This window comes from Octodon degus, unplaced genomic scaffold (genome assembly GCF_000260255.1).
Source record: "Octodon degus isolate 3935 unplaced genomic scaffold, OctDeg1.0 scaffold00184, whole genome shotgun sequence".
In the NCBI taxonomy this organism is placed as follows: Eukaryota; Metazoa; Chordata; class Mammalia; order Rodentia; family Octodontidae; genus Octodon; species Octodon degus.
Genome location: NW_004524760.1, coordinates 3,253,160 through 3,275,830, shown reverse-complemented (window position 1 = coordinate 3,275,830; position 22,671 = coordinate 3,253,160). Strand labels below are relative to the sequence as shown.

Sequence of the window (22,671 nt, the reverse complement as noted above, 5' to 3'; positions counted from 1 at the left end):
AAATAAAAAGGAAGTCTCTTAAAAATTATCAGACAGAATAGTCAAGATATCCACAAGGAAATGGCAAACTAACATCAAACTTCTCATTAATGTCACCCCTACAAGAAGTTAATGGCATAATATCTTCAACATATAGAAGCAAAAATGTGAATGGAGTTCTATACCCAGTTATCACTTAAGGCATTTTCAAATATACAAAGAATAGTAGTATTTATTAGATACAGATACTTGTTAGTGATAGACTTTTCTTTTGATAGGAATTCAATGGGATTCAAACAGGACATATCTAAAGAATACAGGTAGGTAAAAGTTTTTCTTTCCACAAGTATTTACTAAATACCTATTATACTGCTGTTGCCATGTGCCTGCCTTTGAGAGACAGAAATATAAATATATTTTCATATATAAAGTAGCTCCTACAATAAAGGGATTTAAATGATATGGCCATTTTGGAAAAAATATGGCACGTTTAGCTTTTTTTTTTTTTTTTTTCCTTCTAAGACACTTCTAACATATTCAGATTCACCTTACTGGAAATGACTTACACAACATATTCTTAAACAGTATATTCTTTAGTAGGAAACCATTTCTAATGAAAATAAACTGACATCTTTGAAAGGACTGTGCCTCACATGGACAATTACAGATGCCAAGTGGCCATGTTGAACGAGGAGCTTTGCTTCCGTTAGTAATACTGGAAATAATTTCTTTAAAGATACTTTTTAAAAATTGTATCTTAACACATTATTACTAAAGAGGAAAATACTGACTTTTAAATTAAATTGAAGATCTGATGTATTTCTTTATATCACAAAACAAGATGAAAACCAAAGGTTCCTAAGGATTTATCATCTTAGATGATACCCTAGAAATATTTATTCAGTATTATAAGAAGAGATGAAATGCTTACAGAGGCAAAGGGAGTAAACCAAAAGAGAAGGAGCTGGGCTATACACTCTAATTTCTACAGCCACAGAGAGATCATGTCAGGCAATGGTAATTTTCAATTATCTACATGATTACACTAGGTCTTTCTGACTCTGACAGCATTACAAAGTTGATGTTTATATAAACGCATTATCTTAAGTCACTTTCATATATTCTTCAGGAAAATTCAGTCTTTGCAACCATAGCTATCATCAGACACATGGCTCTTTTACCACTTGCCAAATATTTCTCATTAAAAAAACCTGAATCTTTAAGATAATAATAAAAGAAGAAAATCATCTTTCTCTTACAAAGGCACAGCATCCTCCCTTTTATTTTTGAAAAAAAAATCTAATTGCAATTTCCATTTTAATAGGCAAGTACCACTTTATTGAAACAAGGTTGTATAACAAATTTTTAAAAATTTAGCCCAGTTACATTAAAAAGATTGTAGGAATCTGTGAGCCTGTTAAGTTTGTTCCAAACAGCAGTCCTAAAGATGAAGAGTATAAGATATGGATGGCTATAAGGGTGGCAATATATTCATTTCCTGTTGCTGTCCAGGCTCTGTAAGGCACCAAGGGGAAATGATTCTCCCAGCCCTGAACCTGTTTGCCAGCAGAGACACTGTTCTCAGTGGAGACTCAGCTCAACATTGAGGCTGTCATCAAACACAGGATGCCATAAAAGATAAGCTAGGACAAAGAATCTTGCAGGGCTCTGGACATCTGGAGATATGTAAAAATTTACACTGCATGCAAGCCTCCAGGACTCTGCCCACTGAAGTGCAGGACAAAAAGAGAACTTTGGCCACTGATGTTTAATAACATCTTTATGCCCACTGTTCTCTAACTTCTTTCAATCCCTACAGAAAGGGCCTGCTTCTCTTTGTTCCCTACAGATGCCCTTCTCATCCTCTGCATGCACCCATATGCCTTGTGGTTTCACAAAAGCGTGTCAAGAGGTCTTCTTGCCTCACATCCTTCCTTACAGTTAAAATTTATTATCTAATATTTCTATATAGGAGTCTAATATGGGATACGGTAGACTAAAATCAAGGTGCTGCTCTGGGGTAGGACTGCTCTTGGGAAAATCCATCTCCTAGTTGTTTCCAGCTCCCAGAGGCTGCCCACAATTCTTGTTTTAGGGTCCCCTTGTAAAGTCAGCAACTCTTTTTCTCTGGCCTTTCTTCCATGGTCATACCACTCTTGACCTCATACTGCCTTTCCTGACCTGAGCCAGGAAACATTTTCTGCTTTTAAAAACTACTGTGATTGGACTAGACCCATCTAGATAACCCAGGACCAGTCCCAGCCAGCTAATGAACATATTCAATTTTATCCACAGAATTTCTTTATCTCAAAGTCAATGGAATTCAATTTAATTGTAACTAGTCTAGCACTCCAATTTCCTTTTGTCACATAAGATAATGAGTTATATAATAGGTTCTTAAGACTAGTTCATGGATACCTGTTAGGGAGGTATTCTCTTTTCTATTGAGGAGGAATTAGAGGGTCCTTAACTTGGTCCACTGAGCATCTAGATGAGTTTCTCAGAAACAGGTGTTTCAGAACTTTCCATGGCTGTATACTTTCTGGAATACATTAGCTCTAATTCAAGTTGCCTTATTTTCATTAAAACAATATTTATTTATTTGTATTTAGTACAGGGTCTACAGGGTCTCACTACACAGATTAGACTTGTACTGACTCTCCTGTTTTTAGTCTCCCAAGTGCTGGGATTACAAGCACACACTACTATGCTCAGTCTCAATTGCCATCTCAGCAAGCCCTAGGGGCAGGGCTGGCATAGCATACCAAAAAACAGTATTGAAAGTTTCAGCTAAAAAAAAAAAAAAAAAAGAGCTGTAGATTTTTAATATGAAAGTGTAAAAAACTGACTCAAAAATGTGTGGAAAGCAATACTTAATGTCTGTGCTTAAAAAAAAAGAATAAGAAAGGATTTTTCCACAGCTACAGATATTGATCATATCAGTATTTTTCTATTTACTGGGCTATATATGAAATCTATCTTTAGATGCTAAAGAACAGCACTGGGATAATTTAGAGAATGTTCAACTGAAAAATCTTACTAATATACATTGAAGTTAGAGATAGTTTTGGAGATAAATTACCAAAAGAACTGTAAAGGACACCTCGGTAAGAATAACAAGGAAATGAGAAAAGTTGGTAGAAATACCCACCAACTGTAACAAATGGGAAAGAGAGTAAGTTCCAAAGGTAATTATTAGCAGCTAGTAGTTTTCATTTTGAGGGGAAAAATACTACTAGTAATTTTGAACTTTCCTGGGCTATTTCTAGAGACAAATCTGTAGCTGGCATGGATCATGTTATACTCTCTCCCCAGCTAGTTTACAAATAGATTGCATTCTGTAGCAGAGGCAGGGAGGGAGGGAGCCAAGGTCAAGCAGCACCAAGGCAAGCTATCAGCAATCTTGAGCAGGTCTGGAGTGGTTCTGCCTACCTAGCTAGTTTCTCAATAGACCTTACAGAATACATAAGAATGAAGAACAGTGTATATTTAACAGCTACAATGACTGTCTTTATAATAACCAGATGATCAGGCTTAGTCAATGGGAAAATTGGAAATGGAGATTTTTCAAAGGAATTGAAGGTTGTGATTGTTGTGACCCACTGAGAAGCTGAGCAGAAGACCTGATTGAAAGTTCTGATCTGAAGATCATTCACTGAAGGTGGAGGCCCTGGGACCTCCACCATTAGCACAGAGCTCCAGGAAACACTTGAAGGTCACCATCACCTGTGATCACACCCTGAAACCAGCCAGATCATCTCAATGTTGCCATAAAGCCTAACAGATAAAGCACTCTTTCATTTTCCTTCTTCATTAAACCTTAAACAGTGAAGTCTGAGGTCGTGATGTTTTTATTTTACACATTTGCTCAAATAAAAGATAACGAAATCTTTCTTCAATTAAGGGCCAAATTGTAAACGTATAAAAGGCATAAATGTGCATGCCTTTGCAAAGCAGGGCATTAGGCACACAATAAGAACATATAGCACACTACAAGCAAATTCATTCAAATGACATCTGAGTCTAAAAATAAACTTTTAAGGATCTCTGTACAAATGTGAAAACCCTCACAAGTAATGATTCAAGTTTTCTGCCTGCTGCTGTAATGCTATTTGCATATTCAAAAAAATCTGATTACCTTCCTCACCCTCTTATAAGCAAGGGAAGCTGGTTAGAGGACCCATCATGAATCACAGTAAAGTTATATCTCTGCCTATGTCTAAAAATTACATTCAGCTCTGATCTCAAATTCAAATCTTTATGTCTACTGAATTTTATTTATGTTACTATACTATTTTCTCTAGCAACTACCTTAAGACCCTCATGAAATAATGCCTGTTGTATGAAATAATTATGGAAGAGTGGTGCTGTTGCCTTTGCTGACAGGCACCTGTGTGTGCTGCCTTCTTCAGCAGGCCACGCTGTCTGACAGGTTACAAGCCCTCAGTGGCTCACCAGTGTCTGGGAAGAACATGCTAAGGCAAAGATGACACCGAGGCCTTGCAACTAACTTGTGAGGTTCACTGAACATTATTAATAAATACTAAAGTCTGAATGATGCACCTCTTACAGTAAATTGCAGTGCGTTTCTTAAAATCATAAGATTTTCATTTCTATTTTGATATGCTTTCTTGAATTACTCAGGAGAGGAAATGATGTTTTCTTTGCTGGAACTGATTTTGATGATCAGGTGTCTCCCTTCCCCTCTCTTTTCTCTCTCCTGGGGAGACTGGAGATGAAATCTGAGGTCTTTGCAAATAGTTACAAATAACTACAATTATCTAGCCCTTTAATTTTTTTTTTTTTTTTAATTGGAGACAGTCTCAAAAGACTATTAAATTGCCCAAGCCGGGCTGACCTTGTAATCTTCCTATCTCCAGCGCTGGGCTTTTAGGTATATGATACCATACCTGACTTCATATGGTCTCTAGCAGTAGTTCTCAAGGTTTTAAAATTGAAGGCCAGACTACGAAGACAACAATATGAAATGTAGTAATTATTGTAATTGCCCTACTAACCTGTTTTGAAACTGTTTCATAGCTATTTTATCTTTTTTACTCATTAAACTGAATAATAAAATAAAATGAAATTGAAGGCCAGGTGGCACATGGCTGTAATTCCAGCACTTGGAGGAATCACTGAGAAAAGCAGAGGATCACTGTGAGTTTGAGGCCAGCCTGGAGTACATAGTGATTGTAAGGCCAACACTACATGGGGAGACTCTGTCTCAGAAAAAAAAAAAAAAAGTTCGTTTTTCCTTTTGAAGTTTTTTCCTAATTCTCAATATCTACTATACATTTGGAATCTTATTTGTTCATTTTCTCACTTTACATTTTTGCAGGTGCCTTCTATATCTGTCTTAATAAAAAAATAGCTCTATTTTCATACATGTTTCAGCATTTAACCTGTGGTGATCTGTTCTGACTGAAGTATATGAAAAAACATGGCTTCAAAGGAATATGGAGTCAGAAAAGGAAATAATTTTTAATAACTTTTTCAGACAACTGTGAATATTTCTTTTTAATACTATATAAACATGTGAGTAAGGCTAAGTTCATAAAAATCTAAAACCTATTAGTAAAATTTTGTATTATTAAAATTCAATTTTATTGGTGCATATTCTACTTTGAGTGACTTTTTTTTGTCATGAATGGCTTTAACAGGCAGAAAATATGGGCCAACAGAGGTATGTAGATCTTCAAAATACTGATGCAATCACACAATGTTGAATAATTTTGGTTATTAAACTTGGTTATTTGAAAAATCTTTATATAATATAAAATCACGGCGGCAGACATGAGCTTTTCAGTATTTTCATTTTTATTTGAAAGCTTGAATTTTATCCCTGGCAACAAAGTATTACTCATTGTTTTCCTTGAAGCAAGATGCTCAGCTAGGTTCATTTCTAAGAAAGTGTGTGTGAAATACCAAAGTCAGAATAACAACTGATTTTGTCAGCTATGTTTTCTTGCACAAAAGATGTTTCATAAAAAAGTTGCTATTTCAGTTTGTATCTTAAACAACTGCTTAACTGCTTTATGCATTCTTTTCATCATACATAATATAAAAAAGACACTAAATGATTTGATATAATTAATAATATTTTTCTATTTTCATCAAGAATGTTTGTGAGAGAAACTAATCCCCCCCCTCCACAACTGTGATGGTTAAGAATATAATACTACTAATATAATTTGGGGTTACTGCTTATTCATGCTAAGCCACCAGCAGTTCTCTCCTTGGCTCTTATACTCTGTATAAGTGTAAGCAAGTAAACATTTAGCAATGTTTTGGAAATAGTTATGGCTGGGCAAGCCTCCCAAAAGCTTTGGCCATCCTTTGGAAGTCACTAGTAGACAGTAAACATGCATGCATTCATTTAACAGATACTTGATACCTTCACATGAAGAAATCTGACCATGATGAACTATGTAAACAGTTCTGAGCTTTACCTGGCTTTACATCCAGGCACTTGAAAGGGCTCTCTCCTTATGTGAAAACAGCAGTCTTTCTGTCTAGAATAATGATAGTATCTACCTGCTCTAGCCCTGGCCCTGGTCTTATTCACCATGGAGTGATTAGGCATTTGACACATCTTGGGAGTTACCTGTTAAAAAGAGTATAAACTGTAATATCTCAGTCTCTTCAGGGCAGTTAAACAATACTGATCACTTCTTCACATGCAAGGCCCTTCAGGATCTGTTCCCAACACTTTATGTGGCTTTGATTCTCCTTGTCCAATATAAGTGCCTGGTCACCCTAATCTTCTCAGTAGCTCTCAAACACATGATCACATTCATTCCTGGCTCCAAATGTCCTCAATTTTGTCTTCTGTCAACATCATTTGCCGTACCTATGCTTGAAGGTTGAGCTTCATGGGATTTTTTTCCTGTATAATTTTTCTTGCATTATTTCAATTTTTCCAGTAACTTTATTATATAAATGGAATCTGCTTTTAGATTTTGTATGGTCACATATATCATATTAAACCAAGTAGTCCATAATGCTGGATATAGGCCAAAGTTTTTAACTTCACCCTCCCAGGGAGGGGTACAACAAAATCAAGAGGCTCTCTTTCAAATGGTATGAACTATTTTGATGGTGTAGGTATTAACTCTTTAATTGGATCATATGCTACTTTAATCCAGAGGACCACCATACATACACACACACACACACACACACACACACACTCTTTCTACTAAGTCCTAACTCTCATACAGGCTTTCAATAAATGCTTGTAGTATGAAAACATACTTACACAATTACAACACAATTAATTAATTCTTGGAAGATATTTACCAGAAATTTTTATGAATAAGGTAAAAACCTCTTGCTAGTAAGGCATTCAGTACTTCAACTGCAACAAGACAGCCTTCCATATTAAAGCAGGAGGATATGCCTTTCTAATCCATTTTGAAGGACTTCATGCTAAATACTCATGTGCATTGGTTAAGTGAAATTTTGATTTTTATAATAAACCAGGAAAAGATTACTGACACTTCTAAAATCAAACATCAATTTACCAACAATCTTCTGTAGAAGCTGTATGAGCTGAGTCTAGTTTTATTAAAGGGGATATTATTTTCAACAGAAAACTTGCAAAAATGGTACACATTCCAGTTAGATATTTATCCTGTCCAATACTAACCCACAGAAAATGTATGCATATATTAATAAATTAGGGTAACTCTCTACATTTGTACTTACAGAGTCTCTAAGAAGGCTTTAGTTAGTAGCCACTGGAAATTTATTTAAAATTAGTAAGCACTAATTGAATATCTAGCTATTATTTTATAGGATAAAAAGACTAAGGCTTATGGTCTAATGCAAAAGATATTCAATCCAGAAAAAAAAAATTATGGCAGCCACTGCTGGTGGCTTCCCTAAAAGGCACTGCTTCCCTCTTGGTTATCTGTTTAAAGTCAGAATTCTCTTAGAAATGTGATCAGAAAGGTGGACTGTTCTCTCAGTTCTATGGAGATAGTCAACCAATTACATTCTTCCAGAAAGTTTCCTCCTTGATAAAAGGAGAGCTATGAGGAAAATCACATCCCTTCTGTTTTTAAATATATCTGTGAGTTTTTGAAAAGCAGTAATTATTTAGCAATATGAAGCAAAAGGCCTAAGGACTGACAGTTAAGTTGCAAAGGGACAGGAAGTTAAAAAGGCTCAAACTATGATATCATTGGGCTGTCACATTAACTCTGAAAATGCCTCCTACAAGATCTGTTACATGAATTAGTTCAATTACCTATTATATAGACTACTTTTAGAGATGGTTATTGTTTATTGCAGCTAATTTTTTGTAGACCTCTTCATAGTATTGTAATATATAATGCTGTGCTATAATAATTATGCATATACATTAAGTAAAAATGAGAAAGAAATTATCACTGCCACTTGGGAAGAGATGTTCTAGATGACAAGGGATAGGCATTTAATAGACAGACACAGGTAAAAAAGAATTTTTTTTTTTTTTTTTTTTTCCCGGAACCGGGGATTGAATTCAGGCCCTTGCACTTGTCAGGCAAGCACTTATTCTACTGAACCATCTCCCCGGCCCCAAAAAAGAAATTTTAAGCAAAAGAAACTAAGGAGCAACAGGATGGAGAAATAAGCTGTCTGGGAAGAGCTTGTTCATCTTTAAAGTGCTGATATCTAGCACTATAAGTGCCAATAACTGATGAATGTCTTTCAGTGAACCTAGAAAAGCTGGCTAGTAACTGAGGATCAAACTCAGGGCCTTGTGCTTGCCAGGCAAACACTCTACCACTGAGTCACATCCCCAGCCCATTTCACAAAAACTTTGGATACAGAAAATTAAACCACATCATAGTATTACTAGACGACAATGGCTAGGTAGGAACATTTTACTGATGCCACTCTCCAAGTTTCCTTTCTTGAGTGACCTTCCTGTACCAGGACTATGACTAACAGATGAAAAATTATAAAGATCAAGAATACCAGCACTTGCCTGGCAAGTACAAGGGCCTGGGTTCAATCCCTGGTTCTGTGGCGGGGGGGGGAATACTAGCACTTAACACTGCTCAATCATGACTGTACCTGCCAGTACATACTTTAAACTGCAGAGCTAAGAGTTGAGAACCTGTTATTTGTGAAAATAGTTGTGTGGTCTGTTTTGGGTAGTATTTTCATGCAAGATGTTCTTCTGGACTTCCACTTTGTGTTGCCACCATTAAGGAGAGTGCTTATAGAAACATACACTAGGGACCTGATCCTTAAGGAGCTCGTAACATACTCGAGGAAAGAACCAACCCAATGAGATAAACAGTAATGAGACATATGCCACACTCACAGCAGTGGCTGGCATACAGAATGAGTGCTAAAGGAGGCTAGAACAGAGTGATCTGTGAAGACTGATTTATGGAGCAATGAAAATTTGGATTGGGTCCATCTATGGTGAATAATCAGCCAATAGGTGATAGGGTTAGAGGTGCAGGGTCAGTCAATCTGCTGAAGACCAGTGATTCCACACAAAACCAAAGCCACCTCTTTGCCTAGGAAAGCACAAAACTCTGCTCTCACCCCCATCAACACAACAGACTTAATTTTGATACTGTCTACCTAGAGACAGAGTCATCTTTTACAGCTCAAGGGCTGAGTCCCAAAATTGATATTCCTCCTGCTAAATATATCAACTGTAAGCTCGGTTTGTTCTACCTATGCCTACCTAGCTGGCTATAATTAGGGTTACCTCAGTCCATTTTGTAGATTAAGCTAATTTGATGGAGTGGCTCATAGAATTTATGTTTACTAGATTATTACATGGGCTATTACATAGGATGCAGATGAAGAAATGCACAGGGCCCCTCTCATTATGTCACCACCATGGTTGGAACCTCAATGTCCCACTTAAGCCTCAAGCGATCAAAAAGGAAGGCCTCTGTGGAGTTACTGGTTCAAGTTTGCATTCAAAGTTCGAAGAATCCAGAATCTACAACAACAGCAACAAAAAACCTTACTTGCTCAAAATGGGTGGAACATACACAAAGCTGAATTTCCTATTTCTTCTCATTCTGTTCCCAGCCCACTGGCAGGTGCCATTCAGTTCCTGGTGGATCTTCCTCACTCAGGTGACTAACTAACATGTCAGTTATCTCTGAAGGCAACCCCGCAGACAAAACAACAAGTGTGCTTTATCAATATTCTAGATGTCTCCCAATCCAATCCACACTGACTAAACACCAAAATAAGATTTTTAAAAAGTAAAAGTGTATGCCTTTGCTGAAACCAAAGGATATTGCCAAAGTCTCACTGCTCCCCGCCCCTCCTTCTGTGTTTGTGAGACAAGATCTCATTATGTAGTGGAGGCTGGCCTTGAACTTATGCCATCTATTCCGGCCTTGAACTTGTGACGATCCTCTAGCCACAGCCACCTAAGTGCTGGTATTACAGGTGTGCATCACAACACCCAGCTCACTGTATTTCTTAAGTTCAGATAAATGGAGCTTATCTGAAAAAACATATTCTCTAAAAGGAAGAATGTATCTAACCCATCTGATTTTATTTATATATATATTTTTTACTTAACTGCAAAAGTAAAGGAAATTCTTTAGATTAATTATCTTGAAAAATTAAACGACTGATTTGTTATACTGGGAAAATAAATTTGAAATCCTCAGAGACCAAAGGAGACAAAGGAAAAGCAGAGAGGATACTAGGCTAGGAAGAGAGCAAAGATGGAGGTTGACTGCCATCGTTGGGGCCTAAGGGAATCCACTTAACCTCTCATTTTAAAAATTGAGCAAAATAGTCTCCAACAAATCTTCAGTTCTGCAATAGGATGATTCCTATTTCATAATTTTGCTTTACTCATCCTGCACAAACCCAGGATTCATATCTGTAGAGGGAGTGTCTCAGCAGCAAGGCAACAGGCACTCCCACCAAGTGGCTGCATCTAATTAGTAAGTACCATGGCTTTCAGAGGGGTTAAATATAATCTGAAAACGGTCGTTAAGTGCTTAACATTCTTTAAGTCACTCAGAGTTCCATGAAGGTTCCTACCTCTCAATTTATAAAATATTACTCAAAGAGCATTATTTAAAAGAAAAGCATTTTAAAGATAGTTATAATCTTTGAACTATTGTACAACACAGAGAAAATATTCAAAGAAGTCATATATATTTTTTATGCATTTGGAATAATAACAAGCTAGAAGGTTAAGAATCATATCACTTCCTAAAAAATTAAGATTATCTTTGTCAACCTAGTAGATTGTTAGATTAGATAATAATTGCTTTCAAATATATTTTTAATAAAATTCTTAATGGGAAACTAGCAACAGATTAAGGCAGATCCTTCAATAAAATTAGAGGACTGGAGTTGATATATTTAAGGTATACTAAAATAGCCTATTATTGGTACTATTAACAATAAAATTAATAACAGGGCACAGTACAGACAGAATTTTGCTCATTACTGCTATCGACAAGCAAAAACCATAGCTCTGACAATAAAAATTCATATTATCTTCTTAGTAATTTCAACACTTTTTTTGCAAAGAGTTGAATGCGTTTTTTACACATCACTTTATATCAGTTACTACACTGGTCTATGAATCCTGCTAACATCACTATGAGAAAAGGCACCATGGCTTCTTGTGGTCTCTAGCTTAGAGAGGGGCAGGTCTACATGTTTACAAGAAGTAGCTTTCCCTACCTCTTGCTAGTAACAGGCATTTTTCACTCAAATGGTATACTCTCTGAAACAAACACCAGGCACAATCAATCACAGCTCTAGAAATAGAAACACAAAGGCATTTTTCATGAGAATTCCACTCACTAATTTCATGCATACATATAAACAATCTTACCAATCTTAATCTCTACTAAAATTACTTGAAATAACTTCATGATATAAATATCATAAAATTATTATCTAGCTAGAGAAGGACAAATGAAAAGATTGTGTAAAATACCACCCAGTAAGAATTACTTCTGCTGCATGCTGAAACCCATAAACCTCACTTATAGGACTACTTCGTAAACTAGTCATTTGTGAACAATTACTTTAAACACTCATGCCATTCATTATCCTGAACAGCAGGATAATGGAATGTCCTATCTCCCCAAAGTCTGCTCATCATAAACAGTCCATCCCTCCTTGCTGACTCCAAGAGCTATATAAACATACTGCAATCCAATCCACTACAGTTCATAGAAATCCTTGCTTTAAGTAATCCATAAAATGCCAATCTAATACAAATAGAAGAAAAGTTCTTGCTAACACAACATTTTGTATTTACAGTATTCTGAACAGTGCTTAAACCTACACTTATTGTAAAAAAAAAGTCACTCCCCTCACAGTCTCCCAGACGAGGCTGACAGCTCGCTTAGTTCTCTCATTTACACCACATTGCAGTAACATAAAGAAGGGTTTACTATTAATCCAGGTTTTACTACAAAGCAGCCCGTTATTTCTCTGTCAAACACTGGCAAAAGTGCCAAGTGTCTGTCATCCAATTCAGAGGATTAAGTCTTCTTTTATAGTCTGATACTTGTACCAATTTATAAAAATACAGATATAGTTTCTTAGGGTTGGTCACAGTCTATATTTTGGCTTGGATTCAGGCAGCAGAGGTTGACTATGACAGCTGGCAGGAAACTGAAGGGAGAATACATCCTCCCCCTCAGTCAGCACATCTTAGTTGCCATAGTGATTAATCCGTAATTGAATACTGTCTTTGTACATTTCTTTTAGAAAAACTTTAAGTAAACTTAAGTGGAAAACGTGCAGTTGATTGAAAAAGAGAGGCATCACATCACAAACAGGTATAATTAAGTTTTGTGACATACTTCCATACAGTAAAAGAACAAATTAACCCTAATAAGGGTATTATCAGTTCCTTCAAGTATTTTTTGTAGTCTGAGCATAAACCTAAGGCACATAGGTTTTTCCCTCCACACATTACATCGTTTAAAATGCTATTTTTAAAAATGATTTTACAATATCCAAGTATAAGTTATGGCAAAACATGTTCCTATCATGCATGCTATTTTCCACAGTTTGCATTCGTAATTAATTTTAGCAGAGCTGGGTTTTAGTTTAGGACACCTATAAAATACTCTATAGATAGGAATTAACTCATAAAAATATAAACTATAAGAAATAAAATGAAACTAAGATACATATTAGCCTCAAATACCTGGATGCATTTGAAAAGCAGGTTCCTAGTTTTTGCCATTCTGATATATATCAAAAATTATATCAGAAAGATTGAGAAACTCTAAAGATAAGAGTTTATCTAGTACTGTGGTACCCAATACTTCTTTGCTGCAAGTTTTCCAGTTAGTATGCATATCGCTTTGAAAGCTCATTAAAGGCTCTAACTCAAGACTCAGCTCCAGTGCACCGCAGAAGGTGAATTACTGGCATGCAGTGTTCGCTGCTATTCATGTGTTGGCTTCGCGTGCATACACCTGCACAGGACTCATCTGGTGTTCCTGGAGAGTGAGAAAGTATGTGTGCACCTCACTGTCAACATAAACATGCCCAAATATTCATATCACACATACTCTTTTCAAACACAGGTAGAGTACTTTAATGAAACATGGATGACACACATCAAGTACCCAGAAAAATTCTCAGTAATTGGAAAGATTTTGGATTTCAGCCTCAGATGAAAGACACCATACTGTAGGTGGGTGGCCTGGGGTTTTATTGACACTTTAAGAACAAGAGATTATCTTGATCTCTTGTGTTCTTCATTTGTTTTATTATTTTTTTTTTCTTCTCATAATTATTTTTAAAAGGTCTCAGACTTCAAATTCACTATTACCACCCACTCACACGACAGGCTGCAAAACCTCTCAGTTAAGTATATAAATATCTCTGAGCAAAGACAGCAGTGTTAGTGATTCCCTCACTAAAGAGGCTGAAGTAATACTGCTCTGCTATGACAAGATCAGTGCCTCTGAACACTTCTGTTGCTCAGAAGTTCCATGAGACAGCTCATGAAATGTGGCAAAGGAATTTTACTCTACTGAAATGAGTGTTCTTGAACATACTGCTTGGCCAGCTAGCACTGGTGGTATGGGACTGAACCCCCCTTAGTGGCTTTAAAACTTCTTTGAACATTTGATATCTGCCATAATTTATTCAGGAAGAAACAAATTTCTTCATATTCCCTGAAAAGGCTATACAAATTTGGTGCATGTACAGTAGGTACAATATATGGCCTGGGAAAACATATTAGGAACCCCAGGGGGCAGCTATTCCAGTTTTTTTCTTGGTACGAAACTGCTCTTCACTCTGAAAATCACTGAAGGAAGAAGGTTTCCAATGAGATTGTGTTCCCCACCTCAAAAATGTTGGGGCTGGAAAGGTTAAAGGCAAAGTATATTTGCATTTTTACAACTTTCTAAGGTTACACAGGACCTGGTTTATTGCTGCTATATATAAGGTTGTTTCTCAAGTTCACTTTTGAGAGAATTGTATGTCTTTAAATTTCTTCTCTGAGAAATATTTAGATAAATTTAAACCAAGTTAAATTATCCAGTTAAATTATTTCATTAAAATATAAAACAGGTTGCCAAATTATCTGACCTTTCATGTTAACATCTGTTTGGTAAAGATGATGGTTTAAAAAAAAAATCACCCTAATTAAAAAACAAAATCGGATATATAAGGTGTGACTGAAAAGTAGTTAACATATAAAATTTTAAAATGAGTTACAGCAAAAGACACAGTGCCATTAAGTCCCCTCAATATACTCCCCACTGCTTTAAACACACATAGTCCATCACTTGTGTCATTCTCTGAAGCAGTTCTGGAAGTCTTCTTTTGTGAATGTCTTCAGTTGTGCTGTCATGGCTGCCTCAATGTCCAAAACCGATTAAAAATGTTTATCTTTCACGTTCTTTTTGACTTGGGGAAAAGCCAGAAGTCACAAGATGTGAGATCTGGTAAATAAACTGGGTAAGGACAACCATAATGTTTTTATAAGCCTGCCTTTTGTGTGGATGGCATTTGCCAGCCACATTCACTGTTTTTACTGTAAAGACATTCACAAGAGGACTTTCAGAATTTCAGAATGTAGCAAGTATGATGGGCTAAGTGTGTTCAAAACAAGGGAAAACAGTTTGAGGGGAATTACTGGCAATGTGCCTTTTACTGTAATACATTTTAAAAATTTAAACATTTATTTACCATCTATTTGGATCATACCTTATACTCTATATATCCTAATGAAGCAAATTTCTAGAATACTCAATACATTTCTGCCTTTTCAGATGGCTCCTACAAGGCAGTCTACTGTAGAAGTGCTATGGAGAGTAGTTAAATTAAAAGATGGTATGTATTTAATCAAATACGAGTTTCCGTTACCCTAGTTGGGTCATGAACAACTTCTTTAAACTGTATTTTGGCAATGGGCCTTTGTAGTACACTGAAATACTGAAAGTGTCATTATATTCACCCTAAGGATATTCCTCTTTATTAGTTCATTTAGTGGTCTGCAATTAAAGCCAGAATTGACAAATTTCCTTCAAATTAGGTCTAGGAAAAGCTTTATTTCTTCTGAAAGAAGCAGAGTTTTGTTGTTTTTTCCACCTTAAGGAGACAATTTACCTCAGGGTTCATCAGCAGGGTGCTATGGTCTTTTGGGCAGAATAATCCTTTCTGGGAGGAATTGCTGCCCACTCCACTTCTTCCCCCTGTCCCAGACAGCCATTTAGTAGCACTGACCTCCAAGTATCAGTTGGGCATATGGTAATTGTAACCACCCAAACTTCCCATACACAATTCCAAATGCACTAAATGGACTTCCTTATTTGTTCACCAGAAAACTCTGGTGAACAATATTAAAATTATGTTATATTATGTTCTGTATTTGTACAGTCTTTTTGTGTTTTGTTTTGTTTTTTTTTTTTTTTTTGTATTTTAGGGAAGGGTCTACAGGTGTTCAGCGTCTCATTACTAGATGAGACTCATAATGATCCGCCTGTTCACAGCCTCCCAAGAGCTGGGATTACAAGGTACCCACCACTACGCCCAGTGTCTTGTACAGTCTTTATCCCAGTCTTAAATTTTCAGTTTAATTTAGAGTGTATTTTCTATGGTCTTGCACTTTACTACACTTTGGTTTTATTAAGATGATTCAAATCCTTTGTTGAACAAGCAGTGGTACAAATCAATAAAGATAAGTTAAGCATTTAGAGAGAATTTTTCCTTGCTCCATTCCTAAAAAAAAAAAATACTAAGTAAAAGCAAAACACTATTCAGGCATTTAACTCACAGAAATTAATAAAAACATACAAAAAAAATTTCCTTTTAGATGGGAGATACAGCACACCCTATAATCCTAGCACACTGAGAGGCCAAAGTAGGAGGACTGAAAGTTCAATCTCATCTAGGCAACTTAGCAGACTCTGTCTCAACATCAAGCAAATAAGAAATCAAGCAAACAAACAAAGGAGCCAGAGCATTCAAGGATTTTATCCATAATACCATAAAACAATTTAAAAAAAAAAAACCTTTCAGTGAAAGTGATTACATATAAACAAAAAATAGTATATTTGTATAAACCTTTATGCATATACAATATCAATTTCAAGCTGGGAAGTACTTATAGAAAGTACTTATTATCTTTAACATTATAAACATCCTTTTGGTAAAAATGTAAATTTAATATGAAGCTAGTTTGTGTAGGTCTTCATGTTAGATAAAACTTTTCCAGAAATCTAATCATACACCTTTTCCATTTGAGATGAGCAAGTTTTGTTTTTGATTTAACTTTATAGTTCCCTCAGATTCTTTTGCACTTGAGGGGGTAGGTATAGGTACTTTTTTTCAGGAAAACTACTAAGCAACTCAATATTATAGATATTTTGAGATCTGTATTGTTCTCTTCATCCAAAGCAGCATTAAAGACTGCAGCTCTTCAAAGGGTGTTTTGTGTTTTATAATTACTTGTATGCACAGGTTTTAGTAGCTATTTTTGAGGAAAATACAGTATTCAGAGAAGTTTCTAGTGAGTGATTTCTGTGAAGAATGAGATAAAAATTAAAAATAGGGTAAATAATATTATCCTATACTCTTACCTTAGAACTGCAAACAGCTATGTTAGCAGGAAGCTGGGAAAACTGTTGCAACTCAAATACATCACGTGCAGCCCATCGGCTCATGTGGTTTTCAGCTTTGCTTGATCCAATCACATTCTGGTTTGAGTGAACATAAGCCACTTCCTGAACACCACCTAGGAGGTAATTAGAGCTTATTGGATGATGTAGCAATATGAAGCAATATGGTCCCACGTACACTTTGAGATCACCAACACCATGCAAAAATAGGTTATCTGTACTTCATTTTCTGAGCTGGGGAGATAGCTCAGCAGAATAAGTGCTTGCCTGGCAAGCACAAGGGCCTGAGTTCAGAAATACTTTTTAAAGATTCTGTTTGGCAATGCTGGGGACTGAACCCAGGGCCTTGTGCATGTAAGTGTCTTACTGAGTCACAACCCCTACCCCAATGCTTTATTTTTAATCCTCACAGAAAACATTTAATTTTTATGTTAATATCACAATATTCTCCAAATACATTGGTCTAGGTTAACCTGGAAATTACTTTTTGCTCTCACCAATATGAGAACTGTTAATTATGCCAATCATGCAGGCTTGTGGGTTAGCTTAGTTGTTTAAGCGCCTGGTGGGGCAAACCCAGTCAGGTGCTGGGGACCGCGGTTCAATTCCCAGCTCCCCAAGTCTTACCAGATGTGCCCTTAAGGCAGCCTGAGCCAGCTCCCCGCTAAAAAAAAAAGTTACTGCCAATCATGCAAAACAAAGTATAGTTATATAATATGATTAAAAGAGTAAGGCAAAAATATTTTCCTTAAATTTCAAAACACCAGGTAGTATACACAGCAGTTTCAAAACTCCCAAAAGGATTCTTCTAGGTAATGATCTTTAAATTTAAATCTGAAATGGGGGCTTGGGGCACAAGAAAGTCATGGCTGAAAGTCCTCTCTATGACTGTGTCTTCTTTGTTAATTAAAAATAAGTTGTATACTAACTAAAGTAGTGCTGGCATTATCTGTTCCAGAAACAGGTCCTTGTGCACAGTAACAGAAAGGGAGTATGGAGTAGTGACTAGGGGCTTCCTTTAGGTTGGCTATGTTCAATTTTATTACTCATATTATGTCTTTTATACTCCCTAGACCCAGAAACTACCAAAATGGGGGTTCTTTAGGAAACAAAAAAAATTTAATTCATGGCTTTTATCTAAAAGAGATTTTTTAAATGGCTTTTTAAAAAATTTCTTTGCTTTTAGGTACCTATAAATTATTTTTAAATTGTGATCATAAAAGAGAAGTTTAGCCAAGAGGCCTGTCAAAGCTCCCTCAAACAGCACTGGCAATGTACCTCAATCATGAGCATGCAGGCCAGTGTTGCTCTGAAGCTCTCTTAACCAGTCATGAAGCACAACCCACTGTTACATGAGATTAAAAGGACTAGGGAACCATTTTCTTTAAATTTTAAAACACTAGGTGGTATGTATGACAGTTTCAAAACTCCCCAAAGCATTCTTCTGCTAGAAAATGTACTCAGATTTTTTCTTAATTTTTATAGCACATTTTATATATTATTCAAGAGTCCCAAAATATTATCACCTTTTAACAGGAAAAAAAAACCAACCCTCCAAATCAACTAACTGTTTAAAACATAATTTGTACAATAATTCCTTGAACCTAAAATCTCACAGTAGCACAATCAAAAGATAATCGGTGGGCTGGGGAGATGGCTCAGTGGAATAAGCGCTTCCCTGGAAAGCACAAAGGCCTGAGTTCAATCCCCAGTTCCACCAAAAAATAAAAAATAAAATAAAATAAAAAGATAATTGGTACTCAGTTACACTGGTATCAAAATATGGATCCTGGACCAGGGAAATAGCTCAGCAGCAAACACACCTGTCTGGTAAGTACAGGTCCTGAGTTCAATTCCCAGTACCAATACATAAATAAATTAATAAATTAATTAATATTCCAGTGCACTTTTAGACTATTCACAGCCTGATGTATGAATAAATCCAGCACAACAATAAGCAAAATATCTGATTTTACATTCACTTCCTTTAAATAGTCTTATGGGAATAAACCAAAAACTGAAAGTAATGCTGACTCTTAGGATCACTAAACAGGGGTCAGGAATATCACTCAGTGGCACAGTGCCTGCCTGGCAAGCACAAGGTCCTGAGTTTGATTCTGGGTACCCCTTCACAAAAAATAATAAATAAAGAAAAACCATTAGACAGATTCTGGGCAGAGATTGGTAGCAAGGGAGACAATTTTCAATCTTTCTGAATCCCACATGCAAAAAGGCCTGAGTCACAGCAAAATTAAATGAGATAATCCATGAGCTCTAAAATATAAGCAGGCAGCAGCAACCTAATAGGCATGAAGTCTGCAAGATATCAGGGTCTGTGAAGAAGGAAGCACCAGGATGGTACTGATGGACCTAAGAAGAAGAACTCCAGGAAAGTCAATAGGCATTGTTGGAAAACATACTAGGCCAGCCAGAGGTCAGCAGCTCAATCTGGGCAGGTGTCTTGCTCACCAGTGTTGAGGAGACTGGGAGGGCTGCAGGAAGAATCCTGGGGAACTAGAACACACTATCTTCTACCTCTCCCAACTGACTGGCCAAGGCTCCTGCCCAGATCAAAATTCAACAAAGAGGAGAAACTGCTGGGAGGGGACCAGTGTGTGGGACAGGATAATTAATCATTATGCAAACAAGTAACTTTGTGTAAAAATAAGCATGAGCAAAGTATCAAGGTCAAATCTCAAAGGATGATAAGAGAAAAGAAAATACGCAGCAGAATAAATCCCTATCACTGAAAGCAAGATGCAAGAATGTGCTCACAAAATAGATCAAAACTGTGACTGATTATAAGAACATAAAACAACACATAAGTTAGAATTATAACTCAGAAATAAGTGAAGAACTCAAGAGTCTCACATTTTAAAAAGTGTTTCAGAAATAAAGACAACTATGGTAGAAGGACCATAAGAAAAAATGGACAATGTCTTACATGAAATGGAAAATTTTAATAAGGAAAAAGAAATGAAGAGAGTTGGAGATATAGCTCAGTGGCACAGCAACTACCTGGCAAGCGCAACATCATAAGTCTGATTTCTAGGGCTGGGGAGACGGCTCGGTAGAATAAGTGCTTCCCTGGCAAGTGCAAAGGCCTAAATTCAATCCCTGTTTCCGCCAAAAAAAAAAGTTTGATTTCTAGTAGCCAACCACCATCACCACCACCCCCACCCTGCCCCCGCCAAACAAAAAGAAATGAAGAAGAGAGACGATGGATTTAAGGCTAATTCTGAAACCAGACAAAGGAAAGCAAACATTAAATAACAGGAGTCAGTCCATGAAAATGAAAACCAAAGGAAAAAAACAGAAAAAGTAATACTGTACAAGAAAGCTTTCATGAAATGAAAGCCAAGGCAAAAGGACACTGAGTATGTAAGAATAGTGACCCAGAATAACTAATTCTAAGACATAATCTAGTAGAATTACTGGACAATAGGAAAGGGACAAAAGTTCCTTAAGCATAGAGGGAAGGGAGACATGTGACATAACAGTTTGTATCAGAAGAAAATGAGGTGGTATATTTAAGATAGTCTACAGAAAAAAGTATGAACCGACAATTTTCTATTCAGCAAGACAGTCTTTTACATAAGAGCATCAACTCTCACTGCAATAATCACAGGAAAAAAATAACACTCCCATGAACACTTCCTGAAGAATTTAGTGGAAAAACCTTCAGACAACAAAAATGACCAAAGAAACACTTATCCAAAAACTGTTGTGGAGGATTAAGTTTACAGTTCATCTCCTGAAAACCATGAATAAAGAGAAAGAATATATAATGTCATGTCAATATCCATGACATAATATATTCATTTTAGAAATAGAAAGAAATGGAACAGTATATGGAAAAAACATTAAACCAAAATGTTTCCAGCAATTATAGCATGCCATTATTGCCATTTTATTTTTAGTCTATTGTGTAATGTAAACATTCAAGTAGTTGTGAGACATCATGATTAAATCATTCCCTGTATGTTTGTAAACCAGAATATAACATAGAAGTTAAGCGAAAGCTCTACATTCTCAACTTATCAATATAAATATATTAAGTATAAATGTGAGTTCTTGAGCTAATTTATCGTCATCACATATATCTGTTCATACATACATAATGTACATATACACATATAAATGTGTGTGTAACCAAAAATATATATACAAAGTCTGACTAGTGAAAAGTTCTAGAGACACTAATCACACTAATAATTTGCAATGATTATTCCCATCACTAGACTATGGTCTTCAAACACACTTTGAAACCTAACACTTCAGGCTGGTGAGATAGCTCAGTGGACTAAGCGCCTTCTTTAGGCATGCTCAAGGACTGGAATTCAATCCCTGGCACCACCTGCAGCACCAGCATCAGCCAAACCCCCAGGCATGCTGAGTTGGCCACCAAGACTGTCCCAATGCTGTGGAGGCTGAAAACAAGAGTCTGAGCTATGTAGTGAGATCCTATACCAAATACATTAAATAAAAAAATAAAAATAAATGGAAAAAAAAAAACAAAACCCAAGAAATAACCATCTCCAGGTTTGGGCCAGAAAATATACAACACAGTTCTGGAACATCCTGTAATAAAAGATAAGGAAGATTTACCAAATGATCTTAGGAACCAAAATGCTCATGTCAAATGGCTCTTGCTAGGCAAAGATGAGATATATTAACCATAACAGTGACATTAATTATAAGAGACTGAGACCATTAAGTGTGTTTAAATCAATTCATAATGATTTAGAAAAGAACAGGCCCTTTTCAAAGGACAATATAGAACTAGTTATTATGTTGCTAACTGGTAAATAAAGAAAGGAAATTTCCATGCCTTTCCTATATAACCATAGCATTGGGTAAGCAATAGCTAATGTGCAGAAGTATTTTTAGCAACATTCTAACTAATAAAAAAGAAATGACAGAAGCAGAAGAAACAGAAAATACCTTTCCACACCAAATAAATAAATAAATAGGTATAGGCACCAAGAATGAGTGGTTGCTAAGAAATATAAAGACAGCAAAGCAACATTTTGTATCTCCTACAGTCTTCGCAAACACTAGGTTTGTCTTGCCAAAGGAAATAATCCTGAATCTGGAAATGAATCCAGTTTTGGGAGTCTGCTACTCATCTGCTGATAACACAGAGAGCAGAGGAACATGCTCAAATGTATGGAGAATACACAATTGGAAAAATGGAAATTGAGGGAAACACGGTAAATGGCCCAAGTACTTCAAAAGGTAAACTATAAAGCAATGAAAGGGATAGAGAAAGGTTTCTATAGATTTAAAGATGGTATAAATTTTTTAAAAATGGGATCTGGGGGCTACCCTGCGCCGGCAGGACCTACTGGTTCCAGCCCAGGAGCAGCGTGGATGAGACCCTCTTCCACCCCCTTGGGACACCCCACACAAATCCACAGCACTTCCCCCACCCCAACCGAGTAGGAATTTCTGCCGCATTCTGGGATCCTCCAGACCCAGTACTAGCCCAGGCCCAGTGAGTGTGTGGGAGAGCTTCCCGCTACCCTGCGCCAGTGGGACCTACTAGTCCCAGCCCAGGCGCAGTGTGGGTGACACCCCTTCACCCTCC

General features: G+C 36.5%; 1 protein-coding gene across 2 annotated transcripts in view; it reads right to left on the bottom strand.

Annotated features, from left to right (window-relative positions):
• Ercc6l2 (ERCC excision repair 6 like 2) overlaps positions 1 to 22,671 on the bottom strand; it is a 185,023-nt gene that overhangs the window by 44,617 nt on the left and 117,735 nt on the right. For both annotated transcript variants that reach the window (XM_023703936.1, XM_023703937.1), the window contains exon 17: positions 17,043 to 17,197. In XM_023703936.1, coding sequence (XP_023559704.1) covers positions 17,043 to 17,197 — 155 coding nt within the window. The remainder of the gene's footprint in view (positions 1 to 17,042; positions 17,198 to 22,671) is intronic.